Source organism: Aspergillus nomiae, assembly GCF_001204775.2.
Source record: "Aspergillus nomiae NRRL 13137 chromosome Unknown contig00042, whole genome shotgun sequence".
Classification (NCBI taxonomy): domain Eukaryota; kingdom Fungi; phylum Ascomycota; class Eurotiomycetes; order Eurotiales; family Aspergillaceae; genus Aspergillus; species Aspergillus nomiae.
In genome coordinates this window covers 1-20,109 of record NW_015378097.1, presented here as the reverse complement: position 1 = coordinate 20,109, position 20,109 = coordinate 1, and the positions used below count along the sequence as shown (strand labels likewise).

At 49.5% G+C, this 20,109-nt stretch overlaps 6 protein-coding genes across 6 annotated transcripts; 3 read left to right on the top strand and 3 right to left on the bottom strand.

The window, feature by feature from the left end:
* Window positions 1-4: 4 nt before the first annotated feature.
* ANOM_002585 (chitin deacetylase CDA6) lies at window positions 5-1,399 on the top strand (the record flags this gene model as incomplete). The annotated part of the gene is made up of 2 exons (XM_015547842.1): window positions 5-218; window positions 267-1,399. 2 exons carry the CDS (start codon window positions 5-7, stop codon window positions 1,397-1,399), a joined length of 1,347 nt encoding a protein of 448 aa, XP_015409827.1.
* Window positions 1,400-1,800: 401 nt separating this feature from the next.
* Window positions 1,801-7,473, bottom strand: ANOM_002584 (uncharacterized protein; the record flags this gene model as incomplete). Its single annotated transcript, XM_015547841.1, has 11 exons — window positions 1,801-3,530; window positions 3,613-3,879; window positions 4,217-4,550; window positions 4,603-5,001; window positions 5,058-5,561; window positions 5,614-5,949; window positions 6,004-6,237; window positions 6,286-6,918; window positions 6,975-7,271; window positions 7,334-7,402; window positions 7,459-7,473. The coding sequence occupies 11 exons, from the start codon at window positions 7,471-7,473 to the stop codon at window positions 1,801-1,803; spliced, it is 4,818 nt and encodes a 1,605-aa protein (XP_015409826.1).
* A 671-nt stretch (window positions 7,474-8,144) lies between these two features.
* On the top strand, window positions 8,145-9,224 carry ANOM_002583 (uncharacterized protein; the record flags this gene model as incomplete). The annotated part of the gene is made up of 3 exons (XM_015547840.1): window positions 8,145-8,327; window positions 8,421-8,691; window positions 8,780-9,224. Coding segments are annotated over 3 exons (609 nt in total), but the record flags the coding sequence as incomplete, so codon positions are not given.
* Window positions 9,225-9,625: 401 nt separating this feature from the next.
* Window positions 9,626-11,096, bottom strand: ANOM_002582 (TLC domain-containing protein; the record flags this gene model as incomplete). Its single annotated transcript, XM_015547839.1, has 3 exons — window positions 9,626-10,114; window positions 10,165-10,899; window positions 10,974-11,096. 3 exons carry the CDS (start codon window positions 11,094-11,096, stop codon window positions 9,626-9,628), a joined length of 1,347 nt encoding a protein of 448 aa, XP_015409824.1.
* A 3,215-nt stretch (window positions 11,097-14,311) lies between these two features.
* Window positions 14,312-15,798, top strand: ANOM_002581 (cytochrome P450; the record flags this gene model as incomplete). Its single annotated transcript, XM_015547838.1, has 4 exons — window positions 14,312-14,782; window positions 14,861-14,994; window positions 15,096-15,499; window positions 15,608-15,798. The coding sequence occupies 4 exons, from the start codon at window positions 14,312-14,314 to the stop codon at window positions 15,796-15,798; spliced, it is 1,200 nt and encodes a 399-aa protein (XP_015409823.1).
* Window positions 15,799-16,657: 859 nt separating this feature from the next.
* ANOM_002580 (sugar porter family MFS transporter) lies at window positions 16,658-18,469 on the bottom strand (the record flags this gene model as incomplete). Its single annotated transcript, XM_015547837.1, has 4 exons — window positions 18,131-18,469; window positions 17,953-18,076; window positions 17,815-17,891; window positions 16,658-17,753 (listed from the first exon to the last, which is right to left on the bottom strand). Exons 1-4 carry the CDS (start codon window positions 18,433-18,435, stop codon window positions 16,658-16,660), a joined length of 1,602 nt encoding a protein of 533 aa, XP_015409822.1. The 5' UTR covers window positions 18,436-18,469.
* Between the last annotated feature and the right edge of the window lie 1,640 nt (window positions 18,470-20,109).

Here is a 20,109-nt window from a genome sequence, read left to right as displayed (position 1 = left end):
AAAAATGCACTTCAGTCGATTGATGGCCATCGCCAGCACCATAGCATGCTCAGCCGCGCGTGCTACCCTTCAGCCAAGCAGTACGCTCGAGGGTATTCATTCGATCACTGAGCTTGACGGGAATGATATCCCCCATGCTTTGGTGGAACGTAACCCGCAGGCCCGATGCGGCCGTGGCTTCGGCAAATGCTCCGATGATGGTTGCTGTTCGACTGCAGGTTGGTCTTTCACTTCCGCGCAAAGAAGGCTAGGTTGACAGGACCTAGGCTACTGCGGGAAAACAAAAGCCCACTGTCGCTCGCCTGATTGCCAGATCGATTACGGCCATTGCGATGCTCATATGACGCCTGACGGACCTCCAACGTCCGGTATCCCTCGACCCACAATTGGCAAGGTTCCATACGGTCCCAAAGCTGTCCGGTCATGCGTTGGGGCAGGAAATGTTGCCTTGACATTCGACGATGGCCCGAACAAGTACACAGAGGATCTCCTCGATTTGCTCGACAAGTACGATGCAAAGGTGACTTTCTTCATCACAGGCAACAATAACGCCAAAGGACCCATAGATACGCCAGGCATGCCCTGGGCCTCGATGATCGAACGCATGTATCAGAGTGGACACCAGATCGCCAGTCATACCTGGTCGCATCAGGATCTTAGCAAAATCACACCAGAACAACGCCGAATTCAGATTCTGTGGAATGAGGTCGCTCTCCGAAACATTTTGGGCGGTTTTCCAACGTACATGCGTCCTCCATATTCCAGTTGTACTGCGGAATCCGGCTGTCTGAAAGACATGGGTAATCTAGGGTACCATGTCATCCTGTATGACATTGATACCGAAGATTATAGCCATGACAGCCCCAATGCTATCCAGGGTTCCAAGGACATTTTCGACAAGAATCTGGCCCGTGGAAAGGCATCCGACAAGTCTTGGCTGGTTATCGCTCACGATGTGCACGAACAGACTGTTTATAACCTCACAGAGCATATGCTCAAGAAAGTCTCCAAAGACGGCTATAGTATGGTGACTGTTGGCGAGTGCTGGGTGATCCCGAGGAGAACTGGTATCGTATGGATGAGAGCTCTGAGCTTACTATCCTTCGGAAGGCCAAGCCCCTCGGTACTGCCAACCATGCCGTTTCGCGCGACGGTCGCTGCGGTGGGAATGTTACCTGTCTGGGGTCGAAGTTCGGATCGTGCTGTGGCAAGAATAACTATTGTGGGAATACTCCCAAGCATTGTGGGGTTGGCTGCCAGCTCAATGCTGGTCATTGTCAGAAAGCTAGACATACATCCTTTGTTCACAAACATAGACCTGAAAAGCGTCCCGCAACATCAGGGGCGAACTCTTTGCTGCAACCTGAATCGGAAGTTGCGGATTTGGTTTTGTTTGTAGCAATGGCATGGTTGATGGGATGCCTTGGCCTCTTATTTTGACCCTGGTTGTAACCTTGGGATGATGGCTATGAAGTGATTAATCTCTATACTGGCTTGTGAGCGTTTTCTTTTGTAATTAGTTAGGTTATTCTTCCACTAATGCTCCTGTTGTCCGGATACTGGTTAGGACTGACATGGTACGCTCGTTTATGAAGAATGCAGTTCGTAACTCATCTCATTTGACATTATCACTTCCCGTACCATCGCGGTGATTGTATCATATACACGTTAGGAAAATACACATATTAAGAAGACAGTATAGCCAGCCGGTCGACGAACTCAACTATGGGATTCGAATATAGTAAACAGGTGAAGGGTCTTCAAGAAGATGGCTAAACACGCGCTTTTTGGTAGGGATGATTACCGCCGAACAATCTTCAACAACGGAGCAATCCTGGCTCTACGACTCAATCCAACGCGATAGGGCACTTTCCCCGTGGAGATTGGACTGTGTTTGCCGGGGCCTTTGCTCGCACCGTTGCCTGAAGCATCTGTATCCGCCGCCCCGGGAGCCGTAGAGGGTGTTTTCGGCTCCGAACCAGACTTCTTGGGTGTTTCGGGCGGGTTCTTGTGTGTAGGCAACACGGGTGTCGATTCAGAATGAGTATTCTCCGAACCAGCCTGCAGATCGCACGATACATCAATGCTATCTGAACTATCGACGGTATTCTGGTCGACTGCCGTATTCGTAGTATTGTCGACCGTGACCGAGACAGTCTGTTGATCTTGTTCGACATGGGTATCCGACCATTTCCCTATCTTGTCTCTTGGTTCCTCCTCGATCACCGGATCGGAGGTTTTCTTCCGCTTGCGTCCGCGTTTCTTAGGTTGCGGAGCTGGCTCAGTTTGTCCTGTTGTATTATCTGGTGGGGTTTGTTCGCTATTAGTAGGGACTGTAGGGTGTGAAACTCCGCTGGTTAGAGGATGTTGTTCTTGCTGGAGAATGACGGGCTTTGGTGGAGCATCGTCGATCCATATTACGTCGTCTTCGATATCTGGGTCGTAGGTTTTCTGGAGGGTTACGGAGGTGGTTTTGCCGCGTTTTAGTTTCTTCTTTTTTGGTTCTTTTGGTGCTGGTTCCCGAGTTTGTAGGGTTTCCGTGGGTGCTTGTTGTGGTGGGGATTGTTGGTTGGGTATCTCGATGTGGAAGTTGGTGGTTCCTGCTGCGTGGTTTTGGGGTATATCGGCTGAAAGACTAGGGAGTTCTGGCTCATTTGGAGGAATTTGTGGTTCTGGTATTATGGTTGGGTGGGCGGATTGATCATCGATGTTCGAAACGTCATTGTGCTCTGCGTCAGGCTTTGGATTCTTGGGTGGCCGGCCTGGCTTGCGCTTCTCGGGTTTAGTATTATTTGCTTCGCTACTGCCCTGGTTCGCTGGACGTGGAAGGTCTGGAGTTTCAACAATTTCCGCTGGATTTTGCTTCTTTGGACGACCTCGTTTCTTTGGTTCTGTGGGTGTTTCAATAGTGACAGGATGAGGTAGCTGATTGGGGGACTCTGCATGTTGCTGTACTTCGTGGTGTGAAACTAGAACAACGTTTGAGACCGCATTGTCACTTTGCGAGCGAACGGCTTTGGGAGACAATAATGAAGAGTTCGGTTCGGTGTCGTGCGGTGAAGAGAGCATTCCTTGCATGGAGTTCCACCTCCGGGCACCATTTTGCAGGTCGATCTGCAAGGCGTCGTCGGGTCTCAAGAAGGATATTGGATCGGGATTAGAACTTCGGGAGGGTTGTAATGATGATTCGAAGAGATTGTATGACTCCGCGGACTGGGAGAAGTCATTGCTCAGGAGACTTTGAGGATGGTGTTGTTCCGTACGTGTGAGAGGTTCGTATTGGTGGGTGACTGTGTCGTTTGTTTGGTACATATATTCCCTCCCACCCCCGAGTCTATTGCATTCTAAATGCTGTGGACCATTGATGCCGATAGACGGGACGAGATGTATATCATCCATATGTGGTAAAGTGGGCTGTATCGGTTCCGATTCAAGGGTAGTATGTGGGGGAAGATGCCGATTGGCGTTTTGAGCATCATCATCGTCGAAGAGCCGTTGCTGCGCGAGACCAATCTGTGTCATCATTGACCCTATCACCATGTACGTAGTGAGTAAATGGTAGATAACTCAGTTTATCCCGCCAATGCAGAGTACTGGTAGCGCAATGCTCACCTATCGAACCGCCGCCCCCCGCTTCATTCGGGATCCATCTTTCTTCTCTCCGTTGCTGGGAGGACGATGGTCCATTTGGCGCTGTTTCCTGGGATTGAAGAAACACATCGAAGTTGATTGAGATTGGGTGGTTGGGCTCCTGTACTTGGGCTGTTATAGGGACATCTTGTGCGACTGAATTGAAGGCGTTATCGTTGTCAACTGGATGCGTCGGGTTGGCGGGGGGTGGGAAGTCCGCTGCCAACGGATCGTCCTCGTCGTCGGAGTCTTGGATCACCCGGCTGTGGGACATGGATCTAACTTATATGTAATAACGTGGAGAAAAGTAGGAGATAAACTAGACATTGGCTGCGCTTTGGCAAGGCAAATTCAATGGCTTATCACGCGTCGTGGCCGATTGGGTGCGGAACTGACGCGCGTGCACGTGATGATAAGATTATGTTCATTTGATGCCCATAATTTGACATCAAGACGTAAGCTTGGATTGGGTATGTCTGTAAACATAAAATTCTAAATACAAAAGGTATCATGATGCAAGCATTGAAGACACATCTTCATTCCATGGTGCTCTGCGGCCGCATTACCCCCCTTCCGAAGAACTCACTGATGACCCCAAAGCCATCCTTCGACCGTTGGAGCTCCCCTTTGAAAAGTTCATGTTGATCCGCTGACTCCACCTGTCTCTTGCGGATGGCTCTGATAGTGGAGTTCTGAGGGGCGCAGACTGGACACTCGGCTTCCTCATCGACCTTGTTCAGACACCGTTGGTGAAAAGAATGCTTGCAGAGAAAGTGAACCGTAGGAAGGTCCAAAATTCCACCGCAGGACTTAAGTGCACACCGGCGAGCTTGGAAAACGACTGGTTTGCTACCTAATTGTTCAAGCTCCTTCCTCTTGGTCTCCGTTTCTGTGCTATAGCTGGAAATCAAACGACGATTCTGCGAAGATTATTAGTTCACAGCATGATTATCTTGAGGGCGGGGCACTAACAGTCGATATCTCTTTCCGTTCTCGCTCGATGTTATCACTCAGATACTTCTTTACTCGGCCCATAGTGACCACTGCGTTGTTGCTGAGCGCTTGGATGACTTGGAGCGGCGACATGAGTCCCTCATCATTGATGTGTTTGAGAACAACATCTAACTCCTCGCCTGCCTCTTCAAGGATCTTCGGGCTTGAAGCAAAATAAGTCAAAGCATCAACATACAACTGGGGTTCTTGCGGGCCATATTTCTTCAACGCTTGGATAGCTCCGCGTGTATCCTTTGCAGACGTAAATGAGCGGAAAATATCAGAACGAAGACCTTCCTGCTCCCGCACCAGAGTCGATCCCTCTCGAAAGCCCGAAAGATCTGAGAGTAACAAGACGCTGGATGTGGAGATTGGGATCTAGAGAAACATTAGTCAAGCCAAGAATGGGCAAGCCGTGCATATCAGGTACATACATCCTTGCCCTCGATAAGTCTCTTGGCTTTAGTCTCCCATTCTTCCTTCTCGATCGTGGCTTTCTTACGAGATGCCGTATCCAGGTACATCTCGAATAGTGTCGTGTAAAGGTCCACCTTATCTTCTTCTTTCAGGCCGTCTTGCTTGATAAGCGCCTCTAGGAATGTAATAAACTCTTGAGGATGGCCCACAAAAGCAGAGAAGGCAGTTCGGGGCTTGGGGATCTGGTAAACCGGAGTATCATCTTCTGCCTTGTCCTCTACTTCGGGCGAAGGCTCGGTGGCTGTCGTCTTGGTGCCTGCACTAGAGTTCATCAAAGGGAGAGGAAGGAAAGCGGCCAGGCTTTGTAGTGTGCTAGTAGACTGCGCCTGTGGCTCGGGTGGATTCTGAACTTCCGTGATGGGTTTGTACTTTCCCTTGTAGTATTCAATAAAAAGCTCGGTCGTTCTCTGTGGGCAATTGGAGAGGAGAACACGAGCATACTTCATAAGGTTATAGTAGGCCTTGAATTAATTAGTATCATGCTGTGGAACAATGCTAATTATTAGTACGAACCAGTTCAGGATCAAGTCTCCAGATATATTCCACAGCCTCTGCATACTTCTTTGAGTCTTCAATTAGTATGTCAACAACCATGTCGTTTTCGCCGTACTTTGTAGCCAGGTAAGCGGCTTGCTCATAGTAGCCGCCCTGACGGCACATGGCAATAGCGGTTTCCAAGTCGAACTTTAATTCTCCGGGAGCTTTTATAAACTCGTCTAATTTGCCTGTGTCCTTGAGCTTAGCGTAGCAGTTCAAGAGTAATGTGGTGTGGTCGACTGTGGCACGATCATGGTCGTGTAACTCTTCAAGGTACTCGATTAGATTGTGGATACGCTGCGTATCCAGATACTATATTCATATACAATTAGTTATGAGTGTGCAATGTGTACATGGTGTTCCAACCTTTCGAATGACCTGTGATGGCTCTGTGTTGTCAATGGCGCGGAGGTATTGCTGCATGGCTGTGTCATAGTCACCCCTCTGGTACAAGAAGTCGCCGTATTTACGGTAGATGGCATTCTGCTGCAAAGTGTCGACACCTTTCTTCTGTGCCAAATTAATAGCTAATATGTAGAGACTGCGCTGGTAGAGAATCTCAAGTTTTTGTTGCAAGCTCTTCTCACGATAGCGGTAGATCTTCATCAGGTTAGCATAGCCAAAATATTACGAAATAAACCCGCATACCTTCCCGTCAGTAGTGAGAATGAACAGATCGCCCCACTCAATGAATACTTGTTTTACAGGGGACACGAGGGCCTCCGAGTGTGCAATGAACTTCAGATCCGTATCCAGCAACGTAAAGGTGGTTGTGCTGAAGATATCATTAGGCTGACTGACATCGAAGTTTCGCAAAGTACCCGAGTTCGAAGTTGCGACCTTTGGAGGACAAACCAGTGCGACATAATCCTTGAAGATGTTGATAGAATTCTTAGGACTGTCGAAGGCGTAGCTAGGCCCGCGCCCATGCGGCCCATAGGTATAAATGGCATCCTCTCTGGCCACAAGAACGTCACCGTTGTCTTTGTCCAAAGCCATACAGCCGAGAGCGCAGCCCGTGTCTTCGAGAACTCGGGCTGGTTGGCCCTGTCCTCTACCAGCAATAACCAACGCTAATATTCGGTTCGTTGTAGAGATATAAAGGATAGTTGTCGGGCCATTGTGTATTTCCAGTCCAGTTATCGGTTCTTCTGATTCGAATACAATACGTTGCCGTGCGCCGCGATCGTGAATCAAGTCGCCACGAATAATCGCCACGGAACCATTGGCAAAGCCCACGGCGACCTGCGACAGGTCGGGTACGGCCGTAAACGCAGATATCTGCCCATTCAATACTTAGCAAGAGTTCAGGCGCCACCGAGGGCATAATGACGTACTGGGAATGGTCTTCTAGCATTCTGCACCGGGGTCGTTGATAGGCACTTAGGGGCTCCCGTTTTCTTCTCCGTCTTGTCCAGAGCCCAAACCTTCAAAGCTGGTTCATTTGGGGCATCATCTGCGATCGTAACCAGGAGTGATGTTCCGTCTATCTGTTTGATATGTGTTATGGGGCCGCCCTCGGATGCCTTGAACGATCGGATGAGCTTGAAGGAAGGCGAGATGAGGTGGACAAAGCCATCGGTGGATCCAAGGAAGAGATTCGATGAGCCAGTACAAAGCGAGGAAATATCGGACTAATTCCGAGGATATATTCTTAGTATGTCGCAATATCGGTCAGTTGATGTCAAGTACGTACATTGAATATTGATGAGCTCTCTTCAGGTAGCTTGACGGATGAGACGTCGAAGAAGTTGAAGGCTTTCCACTGTGACAGGGCGTGTTAGCAAGTACACTTGCCACAGATAGCGATCGAAGCCTTACTGATGTTAGAGCCATTTGTACGTGGCCCACACCATGGACCGATAACAATAAGTTGGAGAAGGTTAGATTGACGGAATACGTCGTTCAGGTCCGGAGGTGTATCATTGCCTAGGCCGAAACGGGACAGCTCCGCCCGCACTAGTTTTATCAGATCAGAAGACAACAACCATAACAGATACATGTATAGGTCCATTAGACTTCCCTATTCGTCCTTACATATCAGTTGTGAATATTGAGAAGTGGAAAGCATTAAGTTTGATATTTCACGGTTCATCTATTTTATTCATCTACAGACCAGTGAGATGAAGTAGCCCATTGTGTCATGTCTGAGGAGGGCCCTGGCAGCTGTACCACGGGAAACTGGCAATCTCCTGCTCCTTGACCTCGGATAGTAATAGAGATACCAAAACATGTTGAATTGGTGATATTTAGTCAGTGGAAAGAAAATAGAAGAACAAAACAGTATTCAACATTGCAATTTCCTGTTGTCTGAGTAGGTGTCTTCTCCACAATGAGGAGCATTACATCACTTGAGCCCACGCCGGCAGGAGTCGCTCCGAAGCTGGTTGTTTAGTAGTGACAAGGGCATGTCATCATCCGATCACCTCCAACCTCCTCTTTCTCCTTGCATTCTTTCTCTTCCTTCTATTCATCTTACCTCAATTGCTTCATTTCCGCATAATAAACCCTTTACCACCAATCCTCATTATCCTGAATCAATTAAAAATGGTGTTCGCTCGTGCTCATGTCCTTCGCGCTTCTGCTCGTGCTGTTGGAGCCGCATCTCGTAGACCGGCGCAGCAATTCGCTCGTCGCACATACGCTTCTGAATCATCACACGGTGTCCAGAAATCCAGTGACCTGCCATGGTAAGTCGTGATAACAACCCTCCTTCCTCCTCGCAACACACGCGATGCATCGCATCAGGTTGCAATGAAAATGCTAACCCCAATTGACTACAGGTTGCTGGGATCGGTGGGCTTAGGCGTGCCGGCTGCCTATTACTTGCTCTCCTCTGGCCCTGAAAAGAAGCCACATGGCGACCACGGAGACCACGGAGACCACCATGAAGCTGTGAAAGAGACGGAGAAGGAGGAGGAACAGGCCCCTGCGGGAGAATCCGAGCCTCAGCCCGATCGGGATGCGGAGCAGAAGGTCGAGGCCGGGAGTTCTTCGTCTTCAGCCGGCGAGAAGGGTGGATCATTTGGAGAGCCCCCATCTAATGTTGACGAGGTAAGGCCTATCCTGTTTTCCATGCGCTTCATAAGTATCGGGCTCGGGATTATGGTTAATGTGGTTGGTCTGACTATTTTCGTGATAGGCTTCGGCGCGCGGGGGAACTGGGGGACCAGCCACTATATCCGGGAAGCAGGAGGGCCTCTCCAATACCGACACCTCCAACCCGTATGCGAATGAGCCGGGAAAGAGCCAGAAAGGAGAGGGAGAAACCGAGACGGCTAAGGTGAAGGGCACTGTGGATCCGGAACGACCCCAGGCCTAGAAAATGGCACGCTTTTCCCCTGTGCATTTGTACGAGCGGCGTTCCGATAGTTGCTTCGGCATCTTGTGAATGTAATACGGCACTGATCCAACTTCATGTGGATTTCCTGCCCTTAATAAGACACCTTGTATCTATAACCACACGATAGCTTGCTAGCCAATGTGGCCGAGATGTTAATGATGGACCGTTCTCTTGAGCTTGTAATCAGCTACTGAGAGCGAAGTGGACCTGAACTTTGAATCTTGGCGCAGATAACCTATCAGCGCGGGTCTATTACTATTATTATATGATAATTGCGCGTAGACCTCCCCAGGATACTCTCCCTTCCAACATACCGATAAAGCGCACATCCATGGAATCGTCACTATGTCCATTCAGCTGTGTCATGCACAACGCCAGACGACCAAATATATAAGAGGAAAGAGAAAAAAAAAATGTGTGCAACGAAGCGAATCTCGTAGACCATGAATACCGATGCGACCCCCATGCAAAACGCTTCATTTAGAAGCAGACCCAAGTGAACCGCCATATGAAAACGGTGAAATATGAGTTGTTGACCCAAGTAGCTCAAGAGCAAAGAAAAAGAGAAAGCAGTGCAAACTCCGTCAAGACTGCATTGGAAAAAGTCCTACCTTTGGAGCGGATAGGAGTGGCAGAGCGCAAATTCTACCGGCGGCTGGAGGACTTCTCGTTGAGGGGCTCTCCGTTCACCAGAACTTGCGGAGCCTGGTTCTCCTTACCGACGTTTCGGGCAGTAATGGTGGGCACCTGAGCTCCAGTCGCCAGAGTAGCACGACTGTTTTGCTCCTGTTCTGGTTCTTCCTCTTCCTCTGTGTCCTCGTCATCACTGCGCTCATCCTTTGTAATGCTGTTGAAGACGTAGTTCTTGAGGATGCGAAGGATCAAAAAGAGCCAGAAAAGGTTGACGGCCTGCAAGCTCGCCAGCAAGGCAAAGGTGATATATTGACTGATCCAACACTTGTATTGCTGGGTCTCCCAGTTCAGCTCGAAAGGACCAACGGTTCGGAATTCGGTAAGAACCGCCCAGAGAATCTTCAGGTTCAGGTAGTGGCGGCAGTAGATCCACATGCCAACGAACATACCGAAGTACGGCGGAGTAATGAACGAGTCAAGGTAGTTGAGTGTTTTCGAAGTCTAGTGGAATTAGTATCTATCACCGGACGGAGTTCAAGGTGCATGCATACCGCAAGGAAGAAGTCAGAGACATCGTGTGTGATGTAGACCGCAAGGCCCATGTAGGTGAAGTGGAACCGATAGCTCAGGGCGATGAGAGCCAAGGTAATGATATGATGCCCGACAAGTTCTTTGAAGTCCTTCCGGGGTTTCTCTAGCTGGAGTAAGAGCACGATGGCTTGTTGGGCCCAATAGCTCGCCTGCAACAAATAATAGGCCTTGAATAGCGCCTCATGCTCACGGTGCGGGAAACCCTCATACATCGCCCTTGTGTTGAAATACCAAATGTCCGACCTGTACATCACGTACAAACCGAATGGGCCGAAAATGCCGAAGTAGATCGCAGTGTACACCTGCTCCATGAAGCGCGCAGTCTTGCCTTTGCCGCGAATTCCGCAGTAAGTCGCCCACGGCCGGATGATACGCTGCATGATGAATTCCCGAGTGAAAGATAAAACGATAGTATAAAACGAAACAAAGGCTATGTCCTTGGGGCCTTTTCCATACATGACCGGGCCATCAAGGGTTTTCGGCCCTTGAGGGTAGGACAAAAAGATTGCGCTATGCAGAGGGTTGGACGGGTTGGGGTTCACTGCATATAGGGCGAGCAGAACAATCAATATAAGGAGAGGTAGGAGCCATGTATGTTTCAAGCATTTGTCTTTAAAACGACGGAGTAGGGATCTGCTTTTGCGACGTTTCGATTGCGATTTGAGCGACTTCTCCGAAGACTGCGATACCTCAGGCTGGAGTGAGCATAGGGTCGGAGAGGCACTTGAGTGAGGGCAGTTGCGAGCCGCGCAATTGATTTAGACCATACCTTATCCCACTTTGGAGCATCCGTTTCAGTTGGACTCACTTCATTCATGGTCGACATTGCTGGTGCGCTGGTGTCACCTGGTATGTCCGCACCCAAGTTACTCGAACTCCGGCCGCGAGCCATTATCAGATGAAATGACGTTGAGTATTAATCCAATTTGGAAGTCGTCCTATGGGTGCCTCCCTTGACGCTCTCCTAGAGCGTATCTCGATCAGCGTTGGCGTTCGTGAGAGTGATTTTTCTAAGATTCCAACGCGGGATCCTCCGCCGTATCGGAGCGGAATCGAAGATAAGGGAAAAACAGAGTAGAATTGAAGAAGAGGACAAAGTCAGAGGAGAGAACAACAGGAAAGCACAGAAGAGATTGCACCGGCGAAAGATGAAAAGCCGTGACCCTCCTAGGTAAGAAATTGAGAACTGATGGGGTACGAGTACGAGACACCTAATTCGTTTGAATTGTCAAGAGCGCAAATTAAACCCAATCCAGGGGCGCTGTTTTTTTTCTTCTATTTTTCTCCGCCCCGAGGTTCCACCATCAGTCAACACAGCCATTCGGCGATTGACGGAGTCCCGCCCACAAGTGGGATTGTATCTTCAACTTACTCCGTATCGCAACCCTTTGTTGCTTACTCGTTCTTAGACATTATTCGGTGCACAATCAGGTCCTGCTGAAGGTCAGGTTGTGCTTTATGCAACAGTGATAGACCGCCGTCCTCTACGAATCTCACCGTCGTCGTCTTGAATGGCGTATTCCGACGCCAAGACTCCTGGAAGTCGGCCAGGCCCACATGGGATCAGCGGTATTCGATTTGAGGCGAATTTGGACCGAGGATGAAGCATTTACCGGACAAGGTGGAAATCTTGGCTACCCATACTCAACTGTCATTTCGAACCAAAACCATCCACCCTTCTGCGACCTGGGAGGCTTGAGAACTGTCGGATTGCCTTCTAGAATAATGTTTGAAACGTTCTAAACACGTCTGCTGGTCAAAATCGAAACATTGGTATATATTAACATTATACTGTGAATGATATTCCAAATGGCGGCAGCTTTGCGCAAAAACCAGAATGCCCCCGTAACTGGGCCAGTATGTGTGGCAGATACGCCCTGAGAAATCCGACAAACAAGAACGCATGCGCGCAGATGATCTGTTACAGACGCCGAACCCGAGTTCAACTAGGGTCCATTGATATACATGACTCCAGGATTGACCACGATGACGACTAAGACTATCACCCGGGCACGTTCCACACTGCTCCATTCTCACAATGAGAATAGTAAAGCTCGAAGCAGAGAACCCTATCATAGTAGATGACGCTGACTGGGCCCCATAGTATGCGTCAATCTACCCATAAGCCCGGCGTAGCATCGGCGATTGTCTAGTTTTATGTGCCTTTCATAGTCAAGTTGACTCAAGGTACAATAGATACACGTTCGCAAGGAGATGCATCATGGCATCGGTTGGATCCCCTCCGAGCATTGATGGTCATACCTTTGACTTAGAAGTGGTTGCTAACCCTGAGAGATCCTCACATACGAATGATTATAGTGAAGCGTTCTCAATATCGCACTGCAGAAACTAGGTTCGGCATATTCATTGCTCCTCTATTGAACAGAATTGTTGCATGGCGGTCATTGGGTAATGCCAATTGAACTTGGAACCTTCTGCATCTGAGATCCGAAAACGCTTATCCTCTATCGCCTATTTCACTAGGTACAGACTAGGATGTCCCTTGCGTCGTCAGACTCAGGACCTGGCTCAGTCCAAGTGACATATACTGCCCCAAAGGAGCAGGAAATGACATGATCCACCTATGGATAGAGCACTAAACGGACCAGGATATGAATATGAAAAGGTGTACTTTTTAGGAAGGAGACTACTTACACTCGCGCCTAACCGCTCCGATTGACCCCAGTTCTGGCAAAGTGGCGCGGACCCAATATGCCCCCACTTTATCTGGTAGCGACGATGTTACTATCTCTATTGGAGCCAATGTGTGCCATGTTACGTTCTTACCAGCTCCATGCAAGGCCGTACCACTAGTGTTGAAGTGGCTGTCGATAGGGTTCCGCTGTGACAGTTCAGACATCGAACGAAGTCATTCTTGCCGTTGGAGTACTTCATACAACTAAGCTGCTGACAATTTCTGGGCTTGGAGGCAGACGACAACTCAACGGCTTCGGGAACTTCATGATTGTTAAGAACGCTAATGCTGAAGAATGTCTTTAGATTCGCCATATGAGTGTTCTGGGTGTCCTGTTGAACACCGCAGAAGGTCAAAAATGTGGCTTGTGGAATCTCCAGGCTCTCTTTTACACGCCGCACAAGCCACGTTCGCAAAGCCTACCATGGATCCTGAGTTCTTCATTAACGAATAAGATATCAAACTGATAGCACTGTAGGTTCAGCCTGGCGTTGCTTACATCACGAAGAAATCAAACTGTGCTAGTAACCATGCGCCTTGATGGAGGCCTATGTAGATGTCCCATTCAAGGTGGGGATATGATTCGTAGTAACTTCATGTTAACCTATGCGCCTCTAAAGCATCTTAACCGCATATTTGATTATTCCACGGAGGGGAAAGAGACGGTGACGACCAGTCTAGGCAGTAGAGGCACCCTAGCCTCTGTTCAAGAGAAGAGCATGATAAAGTCCGCGAAGAACTCCGGGGAAAGTCCGTTTCTGTGATTTCTCGCACTGGATGCTCTGTTATAATGGCTTTCGCACTGTTGCTGCATCAAGAAAACCTCAAAGAAGTGCTTGAGGCGGGCCTTCTCCAGCTAGGAGGGTTTGCAGCACTTTTAGGGATTTTTCTGCATACAACCATCTTTCGCACGTCCTTTTGTGTGGAAAATCATATCTATAATCTATTGGGGCTCTACGCCGCGACCGTCCTATCTTTATTCTATACATACTTTACAATCACGGTGCTTCCTCCAATCCAAGTTCTAGGAAGAGTTACCTTGCTCATCACTTCTTTCAACATCAGCCTCGTTGGTAGTATCAGCATATACCGATTGTTCCTCCACCGACTTCATCCTTTCCCCGGGCCCTTCGCGTGCAAGCTCACCCGGTTATATAGCGCCTTCCTAGCAGCAAAGCATATCCAATACAATGTGGAGCTGAAAAGGCTCCATGAGCAGTACGGCGACTTCGTCCGCACAGGCAAGCCACCTTAACTAAACCTCCAGCAATCCTACTCTAAGCAAGAACCATGACAGGGCCCCGTGAGATCTCCATTCTCCGAACTGCAGCACCACCCCTAATATATGGTCCCCATACTGAATGTCGCAAGTCAACCTGGTACGGGCAGTTGGACGTAGATCACACGAAAATATGCATGGCGTTAAGCCGCGACTTCGACGACCATCGGCGACGAAGAAGGGCCTGGGACCGAGCTTTCAGTATCAAATGTCGGTCAATCCTACCCTTGCGGACAGTAAATACCTCACTACTAATGAGCGCGTAAAAGCCCTCAGCGTCTACGAACCCCGTGTCATAGCGCAGGCGGAGAAGCTCATATCGCAGATTGAAGCCAATCAAGGAAAACCACTCGATGCAACCACCTGGTCCATGCTTTTCGCCTTCGATATTATGGGAGACGTCGGATTCGGTAGGGACTTTGGCAATCTTGTCACAGGGAATGCGCACCCTGTTATCAGTGCTATGCATGACCATATGCGCTTCATTGGTGTCGTGAGCCACCTTCCGTGGCTTTTGAATATGCTGGGTAAGATTCCCGGCGCGGCGGCTGGATATCAGGGCCTCTTTAAGTGGTGCGCTGATCAGATTGAGACCAAGCGCAAGGTAGCAAGTTCTTCTTACTCTTCTGGTTTAGCTGTAGGTGGTGCACGAGACTGACATATACCCTATGTAATGCGACAGAGCTGGGACCACGAGAAATACCCCCAAGACATTATGTCCTGGGTCTTGAAAGCTTTCATAGACAACGATGTTTCGGCCCCACCGTCCGAACCAGCTCTTCATGATGACTCGCGTGTGGTGGTGATAGCGGGCAGGTACGTACTTGCTCCTGTTCTTCTCCTTCTAACGGGGGAAAAAAAAGAAGAAATACAAGGAGAGCTCCCCAAACCTACCATATCTAACTGAACAAAATCAGCGACACAACCGCCTCAGCCCTAGCAAACATCATCTACTTCCTCGCCAAACACCCCCCAGTCCTCCAAAAGCTCCAAACCCGACTCGACAGCGCAATTCCGAACGGCCCCCAAAGCTGGACGTACGACAAAATCAAACCTATAACCTACATCGACGACATAATCCACGAAAGCCTCCGTTTGCGACCCCCTGTCTCAAGCAGTGGATACCGTGTAACACCTGCCAAGGGCCTCCAGATCGACGAAGTCTCCATCCCAGGCGACGTGAACGTCTTCGTCCCACCGCAGCTAATCCAAACAGACGAGCGATACTACAAATCCTCCAAGGAGTTTATCCAAGAGAGATGGGGCGAAAAAAAGGTCGAGTGGGGGACTGGCAAGGCGCCATATTTCCCGTTTTCTTTGGGTGAGACTTTCCTGCCTCCCCCCCTGCGTGGTCATTAATCTCTTATACGAAAATGGAGCATAATATTCTAGGTGTAGATATGGATTATTGACACCAGAATTGATACAGGGGTATACGGCTGTGTAGGGAAGAACCTAGCTATGCTTAGTCTCCGCGTTGCGTTATCTACCCTGGCACAACGGTACGATATCCGGTTTGCGCCAGGGGAGACCGGGGAGGCATTTTGGAACGATGCGTTGGATACGTTTACCACTTTTTTGCCGCCTTTGCATGTCGTGTTTCAGCCAAGGAAAGCGTAGATACGAAATGAGTCTTGGTACTATGGCGTCCTTTGAGTTCCTTTCTCCATTCTTGTGATATTCCTGCTATGGGTATGTGTATTCAGCCACGAAGAATGAGGTTTCAGCCATATGTCTCAAGTCCCTAGTTCTTTCCTATCATTCTTCCCTCCCCCCTCCCTTAGTATCTCCTCGTGTCTCGGATCACCCAGTAAAAATAAAATAAAATAAAATAAAAAGCAGTCTTCAGCACAGACCATCTTGGCTTGCGGGAATGCACACTCCGATACGTCCGGATGAAGCTTTCTCCAATGCAGCCAAGAAACTGACTTATTGGCACTGAGGAGAAAGGGAAGCCCCGAATCGGTCGAGTCGGCTTCCCGAAGTGCGACGGTATCGGTCTGCGATTGTTGATCTGTGGCGGGTTTTTATTCGGACTTGCTGGAATGATCTGTATCACATAGTGGTGTGTTGTATGGATAGATTCGGGGTTATCGGTTTGGGGGGTTCGTATATGTGGCTGTATCGGGGAATGTTTGGATTCGTATCGGGATCTTAGTGGATAGTTGGTTATTTATGAAGGAAAGATTTACTTTATGGTAATGATGTTGTGGTTTGTTGTATAAATTCTAACATGCTATACGTGATCGAGCAGATTAATATAAAAGCACGAGTGAATTAGAAGCTATCCCATAGAAGCACTAGGTATCAAGATATCATCGTTCTCTCGTAAACATGAACTAATTAAGTCACACACTTGTTCATAACAAACCCACACGAAAGGAGAGGCTTGCTAGGCTGGTATATAGGCGAGTAATTAAATAATTTTCTTTCAGAATCCAACCCCATACGTCGACTATGGGAGTCCGCCAGTATCCAATTATGCGGACTCGGAATGCTGGACGGTGCCTCCGACCTTCTTCTCCTCGTCGAAGCCAACCTGCTCCAGGGTGGCGCCGCGCGAGAATTCGTTCTTGGTCTTCCAGGCGGGAATACCAATGAGCGGAATACCGGTGGGGTCGGTGAAGATGGCCTCGACGTCTTCGAGGGTCTTACCGGCGGTCTCGGGGAACATGAAGAACACATGGATGAACATGGCAGTACAGAAAACACCGAAGACGATGTAGACCTGCCACTTGATGTTCTCGAAGGCAGGGGGGACGAACCAACCCAGAGCGAAGTTGAAGGCCCAGTTAAACGAGGTGCACAGAGCGTTGGCCTTGCCACGGACACGCAAGGGGAAGAGCTCGGGAGGGTACACCCACGAGGCGGGACCCCAGGTGATGGCGTAGGAGGCGACGAACAGATAGGTGCACGCAATGACAGCCTTGCTAGGAGGTCCGGTGATCTCCCAGGACTCTGCGGGCGTTCCATTGAGACCGCCCGGGGGAGCGGCATGACCGTGTGAGGCCATCAGACCAGCATTGGCGTACATCCAGGTCGCCATGAGGGCTGCACCTATAAGGAAAGTGGGACGGCGACCCCAGCGGTCCAGCCACAAGATAGCAGGGATGGTCATAAACACGTTGATCACGTATTGAATACTAGAAGACACCAGAAGATTGTTGCCCTGCAAACCGGCCATCGCAAAGACATACGTAATGTAGTACATCATCACGTTCATGCCCGTAAGCTGGGACCAGATTTGGGTAAAGACACCGACGTGAGTACGGTTGATCATGTTCGGCTTGAGGAGCTCCATGAAGCTCACGTCGGCATTCTGACGTTCAAATTCACACATGCCCTTAATCTCCTCGAATTCGCTCTGCACAAAAGGAGAGTCAGGGTCACCGTGGCCATGGACCAAGGTAAGGACGGCATGGCACTCCTCCCAACGGTCCTTACGGGCCAACCAACGGGGAGACTCAGGGAGCAGCATCATTCCAAGGAAAAGAAGGATGGCAGGAATCATCTGCAGACCCCAGGGAATCCGGAAGGCGGCAGTGCCCTTGATAAAGCTACATCCATAAGAAATGCTAAACAGGGACCAATTGTTAGTCTGGGGACAATGGTGGAAAGCTCCGAGACTAGACTTACTAGAACATAATTAGGATACCCCACGTGATGGCCCATTGCTGAAGACCAACAAGACGACCACGCTTAGTAGGAGGGGCCTAAATGAGGGATCAGCAAATTGCTAGGAGTCAAAAGGTCAAGGCCATAGTAGATACTTACGATCTCAGAGATATAGACGGGGACCTGAGCGGAGCAGATACCGACGCTGAAACCGTTGATGATACGACCAACAATCAACATGGGGATGTTCTGGGAGGCGCAAACAAGAATACATCCAATGCACCTGGTCAACAGTTAGAGAAGTCCCAAAAGGGGCGGAAGTTTCCATTAGGCCTACCAAATCACGGAACCAATCATGATCGATTGCTTACGACCGAGCATATCAGACAGGTACCCAGAGCACAGAGCACCTAACCACGATCCACCAGCCATGGCTGCAGTAATACCACCCTGGGTCATTGTATCGGGGCCTCCACATTCCTTTTCACCGTTCTCATTGATTGTCACACTTCCTCCATTGTTGAAATAACACTTATAGGTGTTTGTGCCGATAATCGCAGACATTGACGAGATATCGAAACCGAAAAGACCACCGCCGATGACGGCGATGGCCGCAATGACATAAATGTTGCCAATAGCCATCTTGAAGGCAAGATGGAGCTCACCACTCCACTCTAAGCAAGATGGGGTAGACGGCTACCTGATGAAGACAGAAGCCACAGAAGAGGGAGTTGCGAAAACTGTGTAAATACAAAAAAAAGTTTTACATCACTGGAGGGGACGGGCCGGTCTTAATATACCCGAGGACAGGGGACGGAAATTTTGCCTTTCGATGTCGCATCGAATGACAGCCAATTCCGTCTAAATTTTTGATGACGCTTGAACCTGTACCGACCCGAAGTGCCATAATGGGGAAAAGGGCTGCACGCCATGCGACTGGCGAGATTAGTCTCAGCTAGCGAGATTCACTGGATTCCAATCGGTGAGACAACCAGGAAACCATATCCAATCATGGATCAGACACATCATATAGACGGCCCACCGGAGTAGCTGTCCTGTCAACAATGACATAAAGTAGCAGCCTTTCGGCTGTCCGAGTCCAAAACGGACGGGTTCCTCATTCAGTAAGAATGGGGAAACCCGCGGGGAGGCAACACATGGTCTGGAGATTTCGGGTCAGTGAGGGGATCAGGCCAGCGCAACCAATCCCATGATCAGGTATCCATGCAATCATTTCGCTGGGAGGATTCATTGGGAGACTGGGAAATGGAGGACCACATCTCGGGTCCACCGGCTGCGACCCTAGGCCAAGGTTGACCGTTTGAGAAGTAATCAAGGACGGAAGGGTCGTGGTCAGCATAATGCATAACTCCGGTGGATAGTGTGAGGCCGGGCTGTTGGACGAACCAGAGGCGCGACGTGGAGGGATCCGGGGAAGCCTGACCACGCGGGTTCAGACTAGTGTTCCTAAGCCGATGGGGCCGTGAAAGGAAGAGACACCGAAAGTGACCTATTGCGCCGGAGGGCAAGCACGGCGCGAGTCGTCCCCTCGAGCAAATTGCCTTCGAACAGAGCCGATTGCAGACGGATCGGCACACATCGCTTCCTTTCCCGGCCGGGGGGTTTCCCAGAGACGGAGTTCCCGTCACCGCGCTTGTTAAGTGAGGAGTGAAAAAGCAACAGAAAAAGGTCCGAGGGTTGAATAATTGAATTAAAAAAATAAAAAATAATTCATAAAAGGAAAAAGAAAAAGCAATATTGTGTGTAGAGTTGGGTCAATCATTCGAAGAGAGTGCCGATCGCTGACATCCATCACTTTACAAAACGAGCCTAAACTGGCACGGGAACCCCTCCTCAACCGTCTCGGAACATGCCATTCAGAGCGAAATGAAAAACCGGAAATCGCGTAGCGGGTTCCATGGACCCGAATGGATTCAGAAAGAGTGAACTTTAGTGGTGGTGGTGGTGAGCGTTGTTGAGGTTCAGTGGATGGTCGAATGTGGAGGAATAGGAGGGCCCCAAACCCCCGACCAATTCCCCAGAACAAACAAAACAACTCCAGCCTAGAATCTTAGGCCCCCATTCGAACCGATTGTTTAACCCAAGCGAGTAAGTTGAGGTGGAGACGGCCAAGCTGAAAGGGGGCGGAATTAAGGTGAACAAATAAAAAGGTCCCGTTTCTTTGTTCCCCAGTCCCAAGAGGGCGTTCCTGATTGGAGGAACTGAGAGCATGTGCCTCGGCCAACGTGCCATTTCCAGAATCGGAAATTCCACCAATTAGGGCAGCGGCACAACATGAGTCGTGTCCTGGAACAG